This window comes from Stegodyphus dumicola, chromosome 9 (assembly GCF_044657685.1).
Source record: "Stegodyphus dumicola isolate Sdum_Otavi_A_Nest chromosome 9, ASM4465768v1".
Lineage (NCBI taxonomy): Eukaryota > Metazoa > Arthropoda > Arachnida > Araneae > Eresidae > Stegodyphus > Stegodyphus dumicola.
Genome location: NC_140776.1, coordinates 150,634,811 through 150,658,540, shown reverse-complemented (window position 1 = coordinate 150,658,540; position 23,730 = coordinate 150,634,811). Strand labels below are relative to the sequence as shown.

At 29.8% G+C, this 23,730-nt stretch overlaps 1 protein-coding gene across 2 annotated transcripts in view; it reads right to left on the bottom strand.

Annotated features, from left to right (window-relative positions):
* LOC118203030 (MBT domain-containing protein 1-like) overlaps positions 1-23,730 on the bottom strand; it is a 100,733-nt gene that overhangs the window by 5,046 nt on the left and 71,957 nt on the right. For both annotated transcript variants that reach the window (XM_085824228.1, XM_085824227.1), the window contains one exon: positions 22,225-22,266. In XM_085824228.1, coding sequence (XP_085680354.1) covers positions 22,225-22,266 — 42 coding nt within the window. The remainder of the gene's footprint in view (positions 1-22,224; positions 22,267-23,730) is intronic.

The following is a 23,730-nucleotide window of genomic DNA, read 5'->3' as shown; positions in this document are numbered from 1 at the left end:
TGACATTATGAGAAGATGTACACACTGCACAAAAAAATATGGGACAGTTCTGTACCTCCTGTTTTACTGAGCCTATTGATGAAATTTAACTTGTGTTTTTTCATGTCTTGAAAGCATGACTTAGGATATACATTGATTTTGACATAAAATCACGCTTCTTCTGAAATGACATACCAATTTTTTATTACATTTTAATTCTATGATTTAAATTATGCCTAAATATTAAATTCTGTAAAATCTGGCAAGACTTTTACCGAGAAATTAAAAAATATTATCTTGATGCATTTTTTTCAGTTTGCATCACGAATAATTCACTTGGCGAAATTCTTAATTTATAGTAACCTATTTGCCTTTCCTTTTTTGTATTGTGCACAAATGGAAAAAAGAGGGGGGGGGTCATTCCTTCTTTCAAATAATTTTAGCAAAAAGGGTAATAAATTTTATTTATTTAGCTATTGTATATGGCATATACAATTGGGATTATTATCACTTATAACAAATATGTCAAATTTCACAACGTGCCATAATATAAATTCACGTATATCTTAGGAAATTTTGAATAAAAAGTCTCATTTTTTGCACGTATGCCTAGAAATACATCTACTTTAAGATGAAGGCAAAAAGTATTAAAGGTTTAAATTCAAAAAAATTATATAAATTAATAACAAATACAAATTTTTAAAACAAATAAAAAATAGGTGCAAATTTTATTTGGATTTAAACTAAATTTTGAATCGTGAAAGAAGGAATAAAGCAAGTTTAATAAAAGAGATATTAATATCAAATTCAGTATATCAAATTTAATTAACACTGAGGAGCTAAAATTTTTAAAGCTAATTTTTTAAAACTACTCATGAAATTTTTACAAAACTTGACACTTGGCATAATTTCAGTCATAGAATTGAAATATGGCAAAAAAATTAGGTATGTCATTTCACAGAAAGTCTGATTTTGTGTCAGAATACCTATGCTAGGACAAAGCTATATATAAATCTAACACACCCCAACCCTATGCCCATGGGGCACCATGGCATCCGCCGCTGTGCGATCACAATAAAAATGCTTCAGTTTTCAATAAAATTCTACGTGAAAGTTTTCTCATTTTTAATCAAGTAGAAATTGCATCCAACACAGATACCAGCACAAAGCGAAATGTGACCGATCTCTTTTTTTATGTTTATGCATTATTAACGCTATCCAACTATAAATTCACCACCACCCAGATGGTATAGTGGTTAGGGGAGCTGACTGTGATACCAAAGTGGCCAGATAGAATCCTTGAGAAGGCACGGTTGTAACTGTCTGTCCCTTCATAGGATGCAAAAGTGATCCACCTATTATGTGCCTCCATAATAAAATGACCACGACTTCTGGCCTTAGTTGTGGTCAAGCTAAAGTTGAATGAGGGCCCACTATTCATGAAATTTTTACAAAACTTGACACTTGGCATAATTTCAGTCATAGAATTGAAATATGGCAAAAAAATTAGGTATGTCATTTCACAGAAAGTCTGATTTTGTGTCAGAATACCTATGCTAGGACAAAGCTATATATAAATCTAACACATCCCAACCCTATGCCCGTGGGGCACCATGGCATCCGCCGCTGTGCGATCACAATAAAAATGCTTCAGTTTTCAATAAAATTCTACGTGAAAGTTTTCTCATTTTTAATCAAGTAGAAATTGCATCCAACACAGATACCAGCACAAAGCGAAATGTGACCGATCTCTTTTTTTATGTTTATGCATTATTAACGCTATCCAACTATAAATTCACCACCACCCAGATGGTATAGTGGTTAGGGGAGCTGACTGCGATACCAAAGTGGCCAGATAGAATCCTTGAGAAGGCACGGTTGTAACTGTCTGTCCCTTCATAGGATGCAAAAGTGATCCACCTATTATGTGCCTCCATAATAAAATGACCACGACTTCTGGCCTTAGTTGTGGTCAAGCTAAAGTTGAATGAGGGCCCACTATTGGGGAGGGAGGAGGGAGGGAACTATTAATTCACCTTGAAAAAGTAAATAATGCCCATCGTCCAATATATATTCTAAATGTGCTCTTAGGGACAAAAAGGTTGGGAACCCCTGATCTAATATACATTCAATATTGCTCTTTTGAGACATGAAAAAACTCAAATTAAATTTCGCCAATTGGCTCAGTAGAATAGAAGATACATAACTGTCCCCTTTTTTTTGCAAGGTGTAATTGCAACCCAAATCCCTCTATGTAAAGATGTTCCCCTTGCAATCGAATCTATTATTTCTTTAATAATTTTGACATTAATGAAGCTCTGTAACAAAACCTGAAGCATAGCACTTTGTGAGAGAAATGATGACATGTCCTGGAAGTAGCTATCATTTGTATCTGGACAACACTAAACTCAGTGTAGCATATTTTGGAATATATTTGCCAGCACACTTGCTATCACTGCCTGAATGCTTCATTGATATGTTTTCCAGGTGCCTGTTTTTGGGGGTTTGTTTGCAGAAACTCTCCTCTTTGGTATGTCCACAAAAAATAATCAGGTGGTGTCTTATCAGGAAAATACACTGGTAAAAAAACCTTCAAAATTATGCAATCAGAAAAAGAGGATTTAATTTCCATCTTTCAGGTATATAACATGTGGTATATGCTCTATCCTACTGTATCCATTGGAAAGTTTCCTGTTATCCAATTTATTTACAACTGCCATGAAAATTTCATTCACACAACTACTGCGATGGTTGTAAACAAAGAAGATGGAATCAATCTCGCATTCCACACTAATTTTTTCGGAAAGAAGGGAATTCTTTGTGTACCGTGTTAAGATTTTCACTTCTCCAAATACAAGAATATTGAGAACTAACACATTCCACAAGTGAAACAGCACCTCATTTAAAAACCAAGAGTAGAACATACTGTTTGAATTTTACTGAAGAAGTTGTCTGAAACCACTGACAGTATGCCTCTCTCTCTTTCTTTTAGTTAGGCCTCTTTTAATCCACAAACCATAGAAAAATGAACTTCACTTTTTTTCACAGCACAGTGATAAGTGCTTTTAATCAGTGCTGAACTTCTGAGAAAGTTGACGTAATGATTTTTTGACAGATGCCAGTAATCGCTCTTCACTTACCAGATCATTCCAACCAACATTTCTGGATAACCTCTTCCAAACTTGTTCAACAGGGTTCATAGCCACATTTTAGTTAAAAAAAATAAGCACCTATAAGTACTTTTCAAGCACATTTTAAGAAAAGAAATAAGCACCTGTCTAATTACATTATACACAACTGCATAACTTTAAAAGAAAAATTAGACTTGCAATTTAAAATATGAGCAATGCAATATTTATTAAGAGAATAAGCATTACTGGAAAACAATTAACTTTTTTTTTTAAATTTTAAATGCCAGTTCAATTTACAGAATTAGTTTACAATGAGAGAAAAAAAAAACTATGCAGAACTAAACTATATTACAAGATTTAATGATGAAATTTCAATTCAAAATATAGAAAATAAATAATAATAAGCCATATTAATTGTATTCACTTGGCACCTAATAATAAATACAATTTATTTTTCCACTCATATTAATATTTAAATAATTTAACTTAAATCAAAATTCTGAACATTTTCTAAATTTTCATTGCATAACAGTTTTTCCTTAACATATATCCCAAACAAAGTAATTTAAGTAAAAAAGGAGGAACATTTCTGAAATCAGGAGATGGGAAATTGCTTCATGCAGTCATCCTTTAACAGTAAAAGCTTAACTAACCCGCATACTCGGAAATTGCCGAATGTTCCGTATAGTTGAGCGTAACTGAAAAAAAAGAAGAGGGGACGAGATTGTAGCCGTTCTTTAGATTTCTCGGCTAAATAAATGATTTTGACATTTCAATATGTGCATCATATAAAAATAGACCAACGGAACTGAAATATTCTGCTTAGAAAGCACAGTAAAACTCTTTTAAGTGTTCATAAATAAATCTCAGACTGAACATAAAAATTAATTATCTCTGCAAAATACCGCAAATGTTTTTGCGCAATACGTGCGGCGTAATTCTTCCATACATGATATTACGCAATCGGAATCGGAATCAACATCTGCCGGTATCCGGAGAATAAAGAACTAAATAAAAGAAAAGAAAGAGACTTACTACTCTGGGATGTTTTTGATTCTAATTTTGAACAGACTGCGTTAAATTTTTAGAATAGAATCATTCTTAGCTTGGGTTGGGTAGACCACAAAACTTTTAGTCCTATTTAATCCAGATTAGACGGTGACTTAAAAAAAAAAAAAAAAAAACCGCTGCTTCAATATTAGAGATTTTACGGAGAACGGGGAGAACCTCCCAACCTCCGTACTGTATAATGTACTGGAAAAAAAAAAAATATTATGACTATTCGATTACTTTCCTTTTATTTAAGCCATTCCGAATATTATTTCTTAGAAAGTTAATTTGCGTAAAAATACACCCATTTTTATTTTACCCAAATACACCCATACACCAAGTTTATCTACACTTCAGCAGCTACTGCAACTATATTATTATAAATATTCATACATATGCTCAAAATATAAGCATAATGATCATAATAAACACGAATATGAACTGACCACACGGAACGAGAATGCAAATTATTAAAATTTTGATAGAAATTCAAACGTGTGTAGTATTTGGGTGGGAGGAAAAGAATACCGAATGTACCGGAATTTTCTACGGTTTTTGCAATTCTTTGACCAATAGAAGGACGTGCACCTGTCTGTACTCTTGCGTGCACCATAGGTTACGTTAACACTAAAAGCAAAAAATAAGCACTAAAAACAAAAAAAATAAGGGCTTTAAAGAAAAAGTAAGCACTTATAAGTGCCTTTATATTTTATTTTGGAATATAAGGACTTATAAGCATTTGTAAGGACCGCTGCGAACCCTGTTCAATAAAATTTCACTGGTTTTCAATTTCTTTGACACTGTACAAATGTTGGACTTATTTGGAAGATATTTGCTTACAACTTCTCAAGGAATTGCAGTTCTCAAGTTTTGTGGGCCAAAGCAAATTTTTTCTTATTCATGTAGAAGTTTGGCTGTTTGCTTTTGCTCTTTCATTTTCATACTCAACATCGTAAATATTTTCCACTTATTTGATTATTTTATTTAATTACTTATGTACATATGTATATTAAGTCTCTTGTTGAAGGGAAGAATGCACTCTTACCAGAAAAACTAGATAATCTTTCTAACTCTCACTATGCAACAGCAGCACCATCTGTCACTATTTGCAAAAAGTGCCACCTGTTGGCAGATTACATCACAAATAAAAACACTAATGATCATCTTTAGTAATGATTTATTTAAAATTCCAGAATACTATCTCCTATATCAATGAAATTCTTATCATCTTTTAAACTATGATACATTTAGCTGCAGATAATAACTGTATAAATTTAAAGGGAAACAAATTCCATTTAAAGACTTCTTCATAACATAATTTAAATAAAAAATATTGAGACACATTAATAGGGTTACAGCCGAAAACATCGTGAACGAAAACGTCGCGGAGAAAACAACGCAAGGCGAAAACGTCGTGCTACAAAACATCGTGGGAGAAAACATCGCAGTTCTAAAACATCGTCGTACAAAATATCGTCGTCGAAAATAAAGCGGTTCAAAAACTTCGCGGTTTAAAAACATCGTCGTCGAAAATATCGTGGTAAAAAATAAAGTATATACAAATCATCGCATGACGATAACATCGCAGACATGCTTTTTTCAGGCTTTAATAACTGTAAATGGATATTCCCGTAATGATATGTGAGCGCAAGATAGAAAGAAGGATAATTTTTACTTTCATATTTTTTATTAACTAATAAATTTTTGCTGAAAAAGTAAGAAGGAGACTTAAGCATAGAAAATTAATGCAACTTATAGCACTTAAGAGAATTTTAAACCGACATAGTTAACTAATAAAGGTCATTAATAAATCATTTTTATAAAGTTTTTACTGGTAATTTTTTATGAAAAGTATTATCTAAAAAAGATTAGAAAAAGGAAGGTAAGTAACTGCATGACCTTATTTATAAAAAAATTGCTAAGTTAATTTTGAGATTATTTTCTTCACTTTTGTTAGTCTAATACTCTTATAGCGAAAATTATTTCTTGTTTTGTTTCAGTTTATTCTTAAAATGTCTTTAAAATTTCCATGCACAGCGTGCAGTCAGTTACTTGAATGACGATTTGTTAGTTATGAAGAAAGTCAGCTATGCATAATATTTCAGTAGGATTTGGATTTATTAGATTATGCCAAAGCACACTATGGCTATCTGCTTAAGAGGTGGGATTCCTTTGTGGAGTACATTCTCAGGAACTGGTTCATATGCACATTATACTTTAGGAATATCACGAAAATCTTCCTGCAGCTTTTTTTTTTTTTTTTTTTTTTTTTTTTTGTTATTGTTGTTGTTTAGAAATAATGTATACTTGCAGTGAACATTCTTGGTGACTATCTCCCTCTAAGACGAACAGTGTTTTTGAGAATAATAAACATTGGTTTTTAATCATTACACAAGTTCACCACATTCTCTCAAGATTAAACAGATATGGAATTTTGAGTAGTCGCTTTAAATAGGATTGCTTACATTTACTTTTAGATTTAGACATTTCTTATTTAGCACTTTAAAAGTATTATTTAATTTTTCATATACACTTTATTCGAAAATTTTGTAGTTACTTGTTGAACTTACAGACAGTGGCCAACTTTCTAAGACAATTTTGAATGTTTTCTTCGGTATTTCTTAATTTTCAGAACATCTTAAATTATGCTCGCCAAAAATCTGTAGCGAAATTAAAATATATTCTGAGTGAGATTCTATTTTCTAGCGATTCTTTGCCTAGCAACTTTGAAGCGACTAATTTTTCTTGTAAATTTTTAATTAAAGATAAAATTTAGTGAAATAAAAACTTAATCGAATTTCCTTTATATAGATTTCAAGGATAAAAACTGTACATATTTTATATTGTCTTTTCTTTTCACTGACTGAAACGTTTCAAGTACAATTTCTTTTTGTATTTATATGACAAATTGTTTGGAATAAGAAAATATAACATTTTTATGAATCATATCAATCATATGAATACATATTTATGAATCATATATGCTTTAGAAACATATGATTTTGAATATCAATCGTAATTAAATTTTAAAATCCGGATTCGCTTCGTGAATGATTATTTTTTAATTAAAGTATCCAGAAAGAAATTGTTTAAAAAAAATGAAAGTATTTAGTGCGTCTAGGCATTAAACTATTGGAAAAAGATATCTTGAAAGAAGGCATGTTAAGTTCCATAGTTTATGTTTTAAATCAAACAAAATTATCTTTTTGTTTTAATAATTTTACAAATCTTATTGCTTTTTTCAATCTGTAATTAACTGTAGTTTTAGTTTCTCAGTTCACAATAATAAGCAAAGATATGCTGTGAAATAGCTAAGTCAATGAGAGGTGTGTTATTAGGTTAAATGTAGAATTCAGTTTATTTATGTGCACCACCGTAAACAACAAATATACTAATTGCTTATCTGGATTTCTTTACCTCAACGTTAAACATTTTCTTCCTCTTACACTCCACAGGAAGGGAAAAAAAGCTTCTCTATCTCTTTTCCCAGCCATAAAAACTCTACTACGATGTTCATTCTTGCATCTGCATGTAACAAAAAGAACAAAATGTTGCATATAAGTTTATAACTTCATGGAGTTACCCATTTTTTATACTTCGATATGTGTTCTTTTTAATACAGTCAAAAGTCGTTAATTCGGACACCCATAATCCGGACCTCAAAACTAAAATCTTTCTGTGCATGCGCCGCGTTGACGCATGCGCATAGGCGTTTACGCGTGCGCGCAAGACCTTTACGACTTGCATATGCGTCTGCGCAAGCGTAGAATACGTTTTCGCGTGAGCGTTTAATAACGGATGGTATAAGCTAAAATTATCTAATTATCTATTACAGTTAATGTTGATGATTGCGTTGTTCCTTAATCTTCGAATTGGATCCGGCTTATTATTTTTTGCAGACTGTAAGAGCAATTTTATAAAAGTAAGCTTGAACTTTCGATTATGTCAAATAGAATTTCCGATGCTGGAGCTCCCAAAGGATCTACAAAACGAAAGTATGTTTCGATGTCCATCAAACAAAAAGTGGAATTGCTACAAAAAATGGATAAAGGCATATCCTTTGTTTATCTAACCGTTCCGAAATCTGTTTATCAATTTCATGCTGCTCTGCGCGGGGGGGGGGACGTCGCGGCGAGCGATGAACTGGAAGTTGATCTGTCAGCACTATCGTTATCTTCAGGGCAGATGTTTTTATTTCAGTCGGCTTATAATTCCTTACTAAATGTTGTATTTCATCTCGATCTACTCGGTCTTTGATATGATTTAAATCAAATTCCTCCTCATTATAAATATCACGAATACAAATCAAATAGTTTTCTGGTTGCAATTTTTCTAATTTCGACTATGCCTAATGTATGCTTTACGCATGCACGCGTTGAAAGAAATGTTTAATAAAGTAAACAAATAAATATTAAGCTTCTTTTTTTTTGTAAATTTTGATACCCTTTAGATCATAATTGCTCATTATTTTATAAATTACGGTTTCATATTTTTAATTTTATGATTTCTGCATGCGATCTTACCAGATTTAAACTGATGATCTATAATGCGGAAAAATCGATAATCCGGAATCGCCAAAGTCCCGACGAGTCCGGATTAAAGACTTTTGACTGTATTCACGTAAGGCTTAATTAGCATGTTGGCTATGATTCATACTATATACTTGTATAAAATCGAATCACATGCTTTTTTAAGTGCTGGATTGCTAAAAAAAAACTTTTTTTCGTTTTATTGTTAAAATATGACTAATTTTTATATAAAGTGTAGTGGTGATGGTGCGTGTTAAGAGGGCTACATATAGTCCTTATTCGTTTTGCATATTGTCCATATTTACTAGTCTTTATTATATTACATATTATAGTAATGCATTTTAGTAATATTTACGAATTCGCATTGATACTGTGACACAATCATTTTGCTTCTTGAAGGCAACTTTTGCAATAAACTTCGAATGTTTCAGTTTCATCATAAAATGAATTATTTTTTATGGATATTTAGCACTAGGATTTTGATACGAAAAATATGATTTAAATTTTGTGCTCTAATTTTGCATTAAACTGGACCAAAATTTTTGGGAAATCCTCTTGTTATTGAAAACTAATACATATATAAAAGTATAAAATAGTAGTTTCTCTAAATTGTTTTGAATTTCTTTTAAATGAATGTCAAATGCTTCTAGGATTAATATATTCCTAATTGTAATGGGTAAGAATTGCAATAAAAATTATAGCTCATAGGAAATGTAGAATTATAAAACAATCAGATAATTAGGAATTTTCTCAACTGTATTCAGAATTCTTGCATCTTTTTCTTTAGCATTGAGTCATCTATGATTGTTTCACTAATGACCTAGCTAACTACAGTGTTATCAAATGAGTCTTACAAAAATGCATATTATGATGCTTCAAATCATTAAAACAGTATAGATAATGGCTATCTGGTTACATCTCTGTGTAAGGTCTTTCTGATTTGTATACAAAAATATTTGAGTTATATTTATTTTATTGACAAATGTTTAGAAAGCAGACGTAAAACTCTGATTGACTTAAATGAATGTAGGTCTTTACATTTATGACTGAAATGAATGTAGGTCTTTATACTGAAAATAATGCTAGTTTCATAACTCCCTACAATTAAATATAATATGAATTTCTTGCATATCTATGAATTTGCAATTTGAAAGACACACAATTTGCATTTTTGATAGTCCAGTATCAATGAACACATGAATGAATTCAGAAATTTTAATGAAGAAGATTTCTACTTTTTCTAAAATATTCATTTAATTTATTTACAGTTATGTATAGAGTATGAGCTTAATTTCAGGAGAGGAGACTAGAAATGTTAACTTTTTGTTTACTCGTTTACCTGTTGTAAAAGTATCTGGAAGTGGCATTCAAAGGTAATTTGAAATTTTTACTTAACTTTAATATCTTCTACAATTTAAACAAAATGAAGTAATGTGGTATGCATTATAGAAGAAGATATGATTTTACTAAATAATTACAATATTATTAAAAAAAAAAAAGCTGGTGTAAATATCTTATTCTTCTTTCATGTCTTTCTTTTTTCTTTTTCTTTTTTTTTTTCCATTAAATTACTAGACAAATTGCGTACTTTTCACCGATCTTACTAAAAAGGTTTGGTTCCTGGAGTAATCATATAAATAATTTTAAAAATCATTTAAAATGTGAAAAAGGTTGGATAGGAGGTAGTCAGCTGAGGAGCATTTGATATTTTCGTTTGAAAAGTAAAATATATATATATATATATATATATCTTTTCTCATTTTAAATATTTTTTTTTCTTTTTTTCTTTTTTTTCTTTTTTCTTTTTTTTTTTTTTTTTTTTTTACACAAACCAACCTTATCTCATATAAAAAAAATAAAGCTTTGAAAACTACAGATCTCAATAAGTTCAATCTCAGTGCAGATTTCAAAAGTTCTTTTGATGCCTTCATGATTAAGTTCCATAACTGACATAAAAATTCTTGTCAAAGGCATCTCTCGTGAATAAAAAATACATTTTTATTTTAATTAAAAAGAATAAATATTTTAGTTAAATAATAGTTTTACTTTTAATAAACATTAAGTTAAATTAAATTTAAATAATTCTCTTGCGCATTGATTTAAGTAATGAAATTTGAATTTAAAAAACATTCTCTATTCGTAAAAAGTAAATTTAAAGTTAATTAAATTTTAAATTATGAAATTTAATTGTAAACAAATGAATGATTAATTATTGCTGTGAACTAATCTGCAATATCATTTAAATTCTGAATACATGGATGATACGAAACACGAATTGAATAATTGAAGAGTTAGGTTTGGAGGCAACTTCCCTTGATAAGTTTGTCTCCTGCCTGCTCAACAATTATTCACTTATACATTTTAAAATTTTTTTTACGATTAAAAAATTTTTTGGAATTATATATTTATTCATGGATTTTGATACTTTCACGTAATTTATATATGCTCTCAGAATTTAAATGATATTGTAGATTAGTTCGCAGCAATAATTAATCATTTATTTGTTTGCAATTAAATTTCATAATTTAAAATTTAATTAACTTTAAATTTGCTTTTTACGAATAGAGAATGTTTGTTAAAGTTTTATTTTAATTAAATATGTTTACTTTTTGTTTATTTGCATTTTTTCTATTGATTAGTTCTTAAATGTTAATGTTTTTTAAAGAAATCGATATATTAATATATGAATCATATGCTGAAAAATTCTTTCCCTATGCTATTTACATAATCAAATGGTTTTTTTTATACTGAAATAAGTACTGGATATATACTGAAAAGTTTTTTTACATTCATATTCTGAAAAAGTATTTCCTTATGCTATTTATATAGTGAAAAATGTTTCCTTATTGTGAAATAAATACTGAATGTATACTGAAATGTGTTTTATATTCTTCCCTAATGCTATTCATATGCTAACTTGTTAGTTTTGAAAGACTCTTTTTAACTTTCCCTCTATATTAATTTCCAAACTTAAGCTGAAACTTCGTTTGCAACATTAAACCACAGTATTTTATAAAAGAAGACTTCCATCATAAGTCATCTATTTTATGAAGCAGTATAGAGATTGTTTGTTGAATTACACAATCACCTTGTATTAATGTTTATTTCTCAGATCAAATTATATCCAAAAGTGCATCCTGAAAAATTTGTTTACAATAGACTGTGTTACTTTCAGATTTTGCAGTGCGTCAGGAAATAATATTTTGAATCTATATTTTAATCAAAAGTTGCCATTCTTAATATTATATTATTTTTATTCAACACACTGCTTTATAATCCACTCTTTTACTATTTTTAAGTAATTATAAAAATTTATATTTGTTATTGAATAATGAAAAATATTTATGGCACCATTATAAAATTTAGCGTAGATATGTCAGCCTTGTTCAAAATTTGTAGCTTAAGAATAAACAATAATTTTACTTTCCTTCATTTCGTAAAAAAGGTGATATGTCAAAACTTTGCAAATAATGTACCATCTATTAATGCAGTTATAAAAAATTAATTAAATAATAAATACTTCATTGTATACATTTAAAAAATTAGGAGCGCGAGAAAACTGTAAACATAGCAGAAATTTCCGCCTAAGTTAGAACTAATATTTAATATTGCTTCATAAATATTTTCAAATAAGCTATACATTGAAAATATTTATGATATTATACATAAGCATGTTTTGAGAATGTATTTTTGTAGCAAAAGACCGATATTTATAGTGTTACCCATTGCAGAAAAACATGAAACTCTCTAAAATACCTTTCATATTTATCAAATAAAACTTCCATTTATATATCATTCTATATTTAGCAAATGAAAAACTGCTGTTAAGGATTTTTAATGTTAAATTTACATTACTGTCATATAATAAATTATTTTTAAAATTATGTTATATAATCAGTATTGATCAAAATTGAAATGACTAGGGATTTAAAAGCAAATCTCTTACCTCAGTTTTCAAAGTTCCCCCTTTTAAATATGCAGAAATACACAATAAAATACCGTATTGTCTCAAAACATAATGGTGTCATATATGAAAAAGTTTTTTCTTTTAAGAATCTTTCAGAAAGACAAAAGGGGCTTACATATAAGATGTGCCCACGTATATAAGTTTGATATATCAAAGTAAGTTACAAGAAAAGCCATTAAAAGTCTAATCTTATTAGTATTTGAGATAAAATTAAGTAAATATATCTCCCATTGCTTTACGAGTTAAAAAATACTCTTAAACGTATTCTTTAATATTAAGCTACCTGATCAGGATGATTTCAGTAAGGAATAGAAATTGAAAATTTCGTCTTATATGCATCCACAATGGTATTAAATTTACTGAATTTTATTAAAATATAGATAGCTTATTGAGCTAAAAATTTATCCACTATAAACAAATACTCTAAAGTTATTTTCTCACACAAACATGAATTAATGAAAAATAAAACGAAATAAAATTTTAATTGATAGGAATTTTTCAAAAATATCATTATTTTTAATACCAAATCTCCAATAAATTTTAGCTTCGCATACCGTTTCAGTTAATAAATGATATTTAAATGAACAAGGCATCATCATTTGTCATTCATAATTTCTCTGATGAAATAAAATTTGATTTATACTACCAAAGAGTGTATACCAAAGAGGCTTAAATAAAACACATTATATGGAGTAAAATATCATTCACATATATTCATGAAAGCTAGTATAATTGTAAATATCAACTCTAAGAGCATAAAAGTTCGCCTAATATTTTTCAGAAAATATAATGTAATTACGACTCATGTTAAAGCTGTAATAATAAAAACATATATAATTATATCAGACATTAAACATCCTTATTAATTAATGTATAAAAAATTTACACCTGCAGTTGAAAATTGTAGACTATTCCCCTTAAATAGTCTAAAATAGGCCGATCATTATACTCATTTACAATCTTTTGAATTCTGAGAGATGTATCTCTGTATACTTTTCTACTTACTGGTGGATGGTGACCTGCAATGTATTGTTCAATTTTTATAGAATTTAAATTTTGTTCCTTTTTTAAGTAATCAATAAATTTTCAGATTGTTGGATGGCATCCGTTCATAAGTTCGTTGAATCTGCAATGCCATCCTTCAACCGCATTATTTGTCTTTGGAATTTTATCTTTTACAGCATCATAACAGTTCTAAAGAGGGATGTCAAACACTGGTCTGTGACGTTGTCCACGACGAGTAAATCTACCAATCCACGTGTCTTCAAAATAATTTATGATTGGCTGAATGATGTTCATATTATTTACAAAATAAGTAGATGATATTAATTGCTCAAATGCTTCAATGACATCTGAAGTAGGAACGAAAGCCAAAGCTGCAAGTTGAGAGATTTCCAAAACGAAATTTGGATCAGTTTCATATTTACTTTGCAAACCTGCAGACTGAATCTTTCTATACACACACTGACTTAAATGAAAAAAACATCCTCTCTGAATGATATTCGGAAAGGAATTTTTAAAGGCATTTATGGCAGCCTTTTCAAAATCAGTCATTACAGTTTTGGGCTGCAGATTCGGTTTCAAAGATTTTATCACCGTAAACACTCTATTGTATGTTTCTTCACGTTTGTTTGGCATTAATACATACACTGAAGGTATCACATTATCATATTTAACACCATGGATTGTATAAATCTGACTGAAAAGCGGTGGTGTTGCTTTAAAAGTTCCATCAGCAAACCAGTTCGGACATTCAGCCATGAAGTCCAGATTTCTGAGGGTCGAGAAAATTAGAATTCTGTCTGTCTGCACTCCACTGTCATACAGCAAAAATTTCTCTTCTTTTAGTGTTTTTGAAAACTGTTCTGGGATTACTAATTCTTCAACACATCTAAGATTATGCAATGGCATTTCTCCGTGTCGAGCATATCTGATAATTTTTTTAATATTTTCCACTGGTGGTATATGCCCCAAAACAGCACAAGGAAGGCCAATTGTACCAACTGCTGCTAAAGAATGTGTCGATTCTTGCGTGGTTACCGCACGCTCTTTAATTGAACTCATAATCTCTTTCGCTGTAATTTTGCCAGCATTTGGTGGATGCCCGTGAGATGTTTCAAGAATGATATTATCATCTTGAGTGTGAATTCGCCCTTTACACTTACAAGTAAAATACTCTACACATTTCCAAATACTTTTCTCAGCACTAGCACGTTCAAAATTATAGATGTATCCTTTTACCATAAGTTGTTTACGGTTCTTTTGGCTGATGATATAGTGTAACGGCATGTTGGCTTCTCTGACAGAAAATGCAGTTAAGTTTCCGAGTTTCAGGTACAACTAATACTTGGAGCATGAGACATACATTATTTACCTAATTGTCAAACAATGGTTTTCTCGAGGCAGGAGCCACCTGTTTACCCTTCAGGCTCAAATGACGTTTTACAGTTTGTTAAGTAAAAATAAGCAGGTGTTCCATTATTGAATACAGTTAGTATATGTTTATTAGTAGTTGAACACCAGGAAAATTTTTGTGAACTGAGAAATGTCAGCTAAGCAATTTACAATTTGATTTATTTTTAGTGTATCTGGAATCATTATTGCTAGTTTAAAACTAATGAGCAGTTTTTGTATATAGTGCTGGAACAGGTTAAAAATTTAATAAAAATTAAACTCGAGGTTCCTTTCAGGTAACGAATATTAGCATCTTTACTGAGAAAAGCTAGTAAACAGAGTTTTGAAATCGGAATAAATTATTTAATTATTTTAAAATGGTTCAAACCCAAAGAAAAAGATCTTTAAATCAAATATCAGATAGTAATTGAATCTTAAAATAATTAGACTGAAATTTTATGATAAACAATTAGAAGTAAAATGAAGGTAGAAAGAGAGATGAGTCTAGTTAGAATAAAAATATCTGTGTAGAATTAAAATAAAAAGAGTAAAAAATACAGCAATCCAACATCCAAGTTTTAGTTATAGAGATGTCTTATATAAGCATATTATACTCTAAGTAAAGTGGTAAAAAGCCTTCCGTGTCATATTTTTTTGTACAACTGGTCTATTGTAATGATCTGAATGTTGAGTTTTATCAGAAGTACTTTATTAATTACGTATCTCGAAGTCTCTATCGATATTTATCCACGTATTGTCGAGCAGCGAGTACCAGATGCATGTAGATCACAGCCACTATCATACTATAAGACTATAAGAAAACCATTTACTTGAGAAACTTAAGATTGAGTCTACCAGGAAAATCAGAAATGAGCTATGAGCTTTAAATCTAAAAGTCACTCTGCACGTTTTTTGACTCATTTTCATTTTTTATTGAATCTTTTTGCTTTTGTTTCACATTTAATTTTACATGAACAAATGTTTCGCAAAGCATTTGAATTTATAAATTATAATCTTTAATCTTACTGTAATCATGACCCCTATTAGTGGTCGAATGGTTAAAATCGCTGAATGCTAGGAATTTGAACGCAGTGCCATTTCAGGCAAAGAGGCTGGCTTCGTGGTTGGTATCGCAGGCATCCTTTCTCTAAGCTTGATAGCCTTTGTGTGCCTTGCCATATTTAAACAACCTAGCCTATTGTGTATACATAGAAACATATGATAAGAGATTGCACTCTTTATGGAAACGAAATTTACGTGTCGAAAGTGTGCAATTAAATTCTAGACATGTTGTTTACATATATATTTATATGTAAATGTAGTATGTAAATTGTGCAATGCGTTTATTTGCTAACAATTTTTATTTTTAGTGCATTTTTATAAAGAATTTAAATACTTCTTACATAATAACAGGACCGAGACAGTGATGAAGAGAAAGAAGTACTCAGCTAGAATAAATAACTCAGACAGGAATTGCACGGGAAAAAATAACATGAAAGACAGTGTTATTTAAACCTGAAAATTAATTAATATGCATTATCCTCTGTCCTGATAAATATTTTATGTAGGTTTTTTAGTAATTAAGTCTTTTAATTAAGTTTTGTTTAATTAGGTTTTCTTATCATATGTGTGGAATTCAATCATTTAAGGTAATGTGGATTACCTCAGATAACAGGAAGTGCAGATAAATGGACAACTGTATTATTTCATAAAAAATTATCATTACGAAAATTTATTGCACATGGTACTGTTATTACGCACGGTGTTAAAAAAATGTCCCTGAAAAATTATTCTGGAAAAAATGTTCCAGTAAACATATTTCCAGAAAAAATTAAATGTTTCTAGAAAATGTATGGCTATTTTCTTATTTTTCCAAATCTTATAGCAAACTATTTAGTGTCATATCATAAATATCACCACAAGTTTATATAACTTTTAAAATTAATGAACATTATTTAGCTTTTACATAAGAAAGTTGCCTTACATTTAATGAAATATGTTATACAAATGTACTAAATGTGAAATATTCTATAAAAGATACTTAAAGTGAATAGAATTAATCATATGATTGTGTTATGTGGATAATCACATATAAATTTAAACTAGGTCTTCGGAACATTGTGCATTATGCTTATCAATGTAGACGTTACGTCGATTATTTTTTTAACAGTTCGTCATAAAGGTCAAATCATATTCCCAATTCGTAAAGCCGTATATCATACTCCTAGTTAATAATAATCCGTAAAATGATATTCCCAGTCCGTAAAGCCGTAGATGTGAAATATATGATATTTTATTCTTTAAGGGGCTGTGTTCAATTCTAAATTTTATTTTGTATAAATTTTTTTAAAGATTACATTTTAATTTAGAATTAAGATTAATTAGATAATTAAGATTACATTTTAATTTAGTATTAAGATTACATTTTAATTTAGAATTATTCGGTCCTGTTATTATGTAGATTTAATCGTACAGGAACAGACGTTGTGAACACGAGACATAAAGAAAGACAGTCGTGTGGGCGTTTGTTGAGCAATCGGAAGCAAAGGGGAATTAATGAAACATTTCGGAAAGCGGAACTGGGAAAAAAAACCCACAGTACTTTTAAAAGCATTATACCAATTTCATTTACTTGTAAAGCACTTCTATTTTTTCATTTCTTCGTATTTATATTATTCCCATTATTTACATAAACTAAAGTTTTATTCCTTAAATACATTAAATCGTAAAAGGAGATTTTATAATTTTTGTGTTTAAAGACCGGACACCAAATTTTTAAAGTTGTTTTGACAGATTAAAACATATTTTGGGAAAATTTGTATATTTCTCTTATTGGTCTGAAGAAGTATTTAATAATAAAGAAATTTTAAAAAAATAAATAAATGCATAATGCACAGTTCTGAAAAGACACTGCTTAAAGTTTATATAATTAAAAAAATTATTTAATTTTGGAAAATCTTGTTCCTTAGATTTTAAATATTTTCCATTCTCAGCGACAAAGTTTGAAATTATGATGTTTTTATCATACGTATAATCGTAGAGTTTCGCCTCCTTAATCGAACTACGTAGATATGTAATTTTATTGGAAAAAGTTTAAAATTTTGGATTATTCATTATTCGTATCGTTGAACTTAGGCCAAAAAAGAAACTATATTTTTAATATAATTCATTGATGAAATTATATATTAATTAAATAAATCTGTATGTATGAACACTTATATGCAAAAGAGGCAAAGGGCCTTTTTTCAAAAACAAACAAGGAAGGGCGATCTAAACACGTTTGAACTCTAAACTTTTCTGGGTTCTCTTTTTAAACTGCATGGTAGATGTAAAACACATAAATACTAAGAAGTTAAGAAATGCTATTTCTGTCTGTACATGGACCATCATCAGTAATGACCGAAATTTTCAGCTGTCTTTTATTAATCAAATAGCCTTCAGCGGCCAGAGGGGACAGGACCCTGGAATAAGGCTTGAACGAAACACCCGTTCTCATGGATGTTAACTAATGGTTGACTCTCCCCAATAGTATAAATAGCTGTAATTCATCCACCCTCCCCTGAGTTCAGCCACTTAGCTTGTTTTTCAACTCAATACTCAAAACTAAGACCTTCAAGCGTTAGTTTCGAAAAGTTCTTAATTGCTTTCATCTTGCAAACAGATTGCTACAATTCCCAGGTAAATCCTAATTCTCACTTCTCTTTCAAAACAAATATATACTACCACTATTAATGAAAGAAAAAATTTCATTTTATGAATAACTGAATATGAAATGTAATCATTTATTAAAAAATGAACTTTTGTAAAAAACTCATAAACAAATATTCTGAAAATTTTAAGTGCGGTGAAATACAGCATTTAAGTCTCTCCCTTAACCCTTTCAGTCCCAATGGGTTAAGTCCCAGTAGATGTTTAAAGAAACCTAGAGAGAATTAAACGCATTAATTTACTACATAGTTGATGTCCCACTGGTAGCAGGCATCATTTTTAACATCCCCATTACAAAATTGTTGCGAACATCTTCTTATAGAGGCTTAGTGACAGACTGTCAATTTCTGTTAGTGTGATTTGTGTCATTTGTGATAATTACCAAGAAGGCATAGAAAAAATCAAGTCAGTTGAAACAAATAAATTGGGATTGAAAGGGTTAAACAATTTAAGATGTTTTACAAATTTTCAGTATTTAGTTATTCAGATTTCAACCAGTAAAATCATCATCTCCAAATGCCATTTGTTAAATGTATTTAAGTCCTCAAAAAAAGTATTTTCCCTTTCATTTAAAGATTTTATATTTTGACAACTTGCACATCCTTGTTTTTGATATTCTGCACTATATCACACGTAAAATTATAAATTTTTGCTCATAAAAACTCACAGAATCATGAGTCTATTTGAATTAATTGTGTTTCTTATATCCAAAACATGTTTAATATGTTGAAGACGTATATTAATAGAGTTTTATAATATATGTTTGGTGGGAAATATGCACTAATATATAACATGCATTAAAATAATTGAGTCACAGGATCAGTAAGAAACCATGGTTATTACCAAAATAAATAAGGACAATGTGCAACATAATAAAGACTACAGAAATGAATGAGGACAATATTTAAAATAAATAAGGACTATATACAGCTCCTCACACTCCCACATCATCACTACTACATAAGAATTAAACATGTTGCAACAAAAAAATGAACAAAAAAGAGGGAGTCTGTGCAATCCATTACTCCAAAAAAAGCATATATTTCGAGTATATACACGTATTAATACATAGTATGAATCACAACCAACACACTAAAAGTTGTACTAAACTACAGCACACTAAAAAATACTATACTTCAAAGGTAAAGAATTCTTAGGACAAAGAATCGCCACAAAGTAGACTCTCTCTCAGAAATATTAATTTTAATTTCGCTACAGATTTCTGGAGTGCATAAATTTAGATATTCTGATAATTAAGAAACACAAAAGAAAAACATTAAAATTGTCTTAGGAAGTTTGTCACTGTAAGTTCAATAAGTAATTACAAAATTTTCGAGTAAAATGTATATGAAAATTCAAATAAAATACTCTTAAGTGCTTATAAGAAATGTCTTAATATAAAAGTTTTCTTCTACCAATGGTGGCCCTCAGCAGACTTCAGTTTGGCCTCTACTAAGTGATGGTCACTTTATTACGGAGGCACCTAATTATAGGTGGGCCACATTTGCTCCTATGAAGGATAGTTAAAATCCTGCCTTCTCCGAGGTTCGAACTCGGGACCTTTGGTATCGCAGCTCGGCGACTCAAACCACTATACCGTCTAGGCGGTCTAAATATAAATGTAAATGTAAGCAATCCTATTTAAAGTGACTACTCAAAATTCCATTCTTTTTAATCTTGAGTGAATGCGGTAAACTTGCGTAATGATTAAAACCAATGTTTATTGTTCTCAAAAGCACTGTTCGTCTTAGAGGGAGATAGTCACCAAGAAGGTTCACTGCAAGTATACATTATTTCTAAAGAAGAAGAAGAAAAAAAAAAAAAAAAAAAAGCACGAAGATTTTCGTGATTTTCCTAAAGTATAATGTGCATGTGAACCAGTTCCTGAGAATGTACTCCCCAAAGGAATCCCACCCCTTAAGCAGATAGCCGTAGTGTGCTTTGGCATAATCTAATAAATATAAAACTTACTGAAATATTATATAGCTGACTTTCTTCATAACTAAAAAATCAGCATTCAAGTAACTGACTGCACGCTGTGCATGAAACTTTTAATGTCATTTTAAGAATAAACTGAAACAAAACAAGAAATAATTTTCTCTATAAAGTGTATTAGATTATCAAAAATGAAGAAAATAATCTCAAAATTAACTTAGCAATTTTTTTATAAATAAGGTCATGCAGTTACTTACCTTCCTTTTTCTAATCTTTTTTAGATAATACTTTTCATAAAAAATTACCAGTAAAAACTTCATAAAAATGATTTATTAATGACCTTTGTTAGTTAACTATGTCGGCTTAAAATTCTCTTAAGTGCTATAAGTTGCATTAATTTTCTATGCTTAAGTCTCCTTCTTACTTTTTCAGCAAAAATTTATTAGTTAATAAAAAATATGAAAGTAAAAATTATCCTTCTTTCCATCTTGCGCTCATAAATCATTATGGGAATATCCATTTACAGTTATTAAAGCCTGAAAAAAGCATGTCCGCAATGTTATCGTCATGCGATGATTTGTATATACTTTATTTTTTACCACGGTATTTTCGACGACGATGTTTTTAAACCGCGAAGTTTTTGAACCGCTTTATTTCCGACGATGATATTTTGTACGACGATGTTTTAGAACTGCGATGTTTTGTAGCACGACGTTTTCGCCTTGCGTTGTTTTCTCCGCGACGTTTTCGTCCGCGATGTTATCGGCGGACACCCATTAATAGTCATTGAAACTACTTTTTACTTGGCAGGCCTACTAGAACTGAATGAAAACAAAATCTACCCTAAGAATTTTATTTAGCTATTGTATATAGCATATGCAATTAATAAGAACAGATGATTTAAGCGTAAAATTATTACCTAATTGTTGCTTAATGTAATAATCATTATAACAGATTATGCATTATAATAGATTTACAGAAAGCAAAACTTCAATACCATAAAACTGTTTTGACTTAATGCAACGGTAGACATTTTTTTTTTTATCAAACTATTACCAAAAAAAAAAAAAAAAAAAAAAAAGAGCTACTAAAGAACTACCCATTTAAATGTATTTTTGGCTTCAACTTTATATACATACAATACTTAAACGTTTTCAGCAGAACAAGTGAGCCATGAAAATAACTCATTTCATATTTTTTATGAATTCACGAAATTACAAATAACAACAACAATACTAATAATATACCAAAAATACATGGCCATTTCCTGTTTTTATTTCAGATTTATATAAAATTTTGAGCTTGATACTTGAAATTGCAATTTAAATGGTTATTTAAGCATTCACACGTTAACTGTTCTTTCAAATGATAGCAATATTTTATGCAATCAATACAAGAGACAAAACTATAGTAATGAATAAAAAGAAGCATCTTTTAAAAATATGGCTTACTAAATTATTTAGGTTAAATTCTCAGCATAATTTTAGTACACTTAAATATAAGAAATTATATAAGAAATTATAATTATTACTTTTTCTTCCAGCTGGCTTCTTTTTCTTTTTGTCTTCAACGGCTAAAAATACAATTAAATATTTTATATAATGATCATCATAATATTTTTATTATTCTGATTGAATGGTTAATTACAAATGCAAGAGATATATATACCAGTTTACAAATTAATAATTTAAAAAATTCAATACTTATTTGAAACTAATTTTTATTCAAAAAAGAGATTTGTTGCATTTCAAGGATAATAACACTGATCATCCTCAATCAGAAATTTCCAAGAATTTGACATGAATTTTTGCTATTGACAAAAGTGAATCATTTATTTATCCCTTATTACATGTTTCTTCATATTTGGAATAACACTTTAAAAAGTAAATTGTAAACTATTTAGAAAATCGAAAGTACAAGTGTAGATTTGGCTGCATTTAAATAACATATTTAATGGCAAGACCAAAAATGTAAGTAAATTGTAAAACAGATATGCAATTTAAATTTCTTGTGAACTATAAATATCCTCTCTGCAAGATTACTGCATGAGAAATTAAACTTGACAGCACACAGTGTTGCCAGAAAATTTTCAGCTAAAGTAGCAAACGCAGACTCAAAAAGTCGCAAATGATGTCAGAGATCACGTGATGTTTGTGATGTCATAGATATGCATGCTCACGTGACCTCTGACCAAATTTATTATTTGTTGGTTCTGTAAGTTATAGACTGTATTCGATTCTTAGCTGTTTTAGGGTGAGTGATGAGTGAGTTTTTTGGCGCTAAAACCAAAGATGATTATGATGCGCCAAACAAGAGGTGGGATGACCTAATTTAATGAAATCAAATACTTATTAATAAAAAATTAAAAAAGGATACATGTACCAAATCCAGAGGATAAGTCATATAAAAACCCAGGTAAAAGCAAACATTAAAATACAATACACAATCTGCAGAACAGATTACATTAAGTAATAAAAGCCAGTCTCTTTTAAGTAATAAAATAAATTACATTTGACCTCTCTTCCGATTAAACGGTCGAGAGGTAGGTCACAGCTATTAAAATATTTCTGACGAAGACTATTAAAACTTGGACACTCAATTAAAATATGATGGACAGATAGACAAACATTACAATTTGAACAAACAGACTCATTCTCAGCTTTTAAAAGATAGTTATGTGTCACTCTAGTGTAACCAATTCTGAGGCGATTTAAAAGAACTTCCTCCTTACGAGTTCTAGTAAATTCCCAATGCTCAATTTTAAACTTTACATGTCTTAACTTGTTTTGAAGCGGAACATTCCAAAGTTGCTGCCATTTTTTTCGGATCTTCTCTTTGACAATACAACAGATGTCTCCAAAAGAGATGAGGCGACTGGACAGTTCTACAGCACATTTCACTGTGATATCTGCCAGCTCATTCCCTTATATTCCCACATGGCCGGGAACCCAGCAGTACAGGATTTCATATCCACGATGCGTTAAGTTTATATGCATCTTGCGAACATCCACTATTACTGGATTTTGAAAGTTAGAAA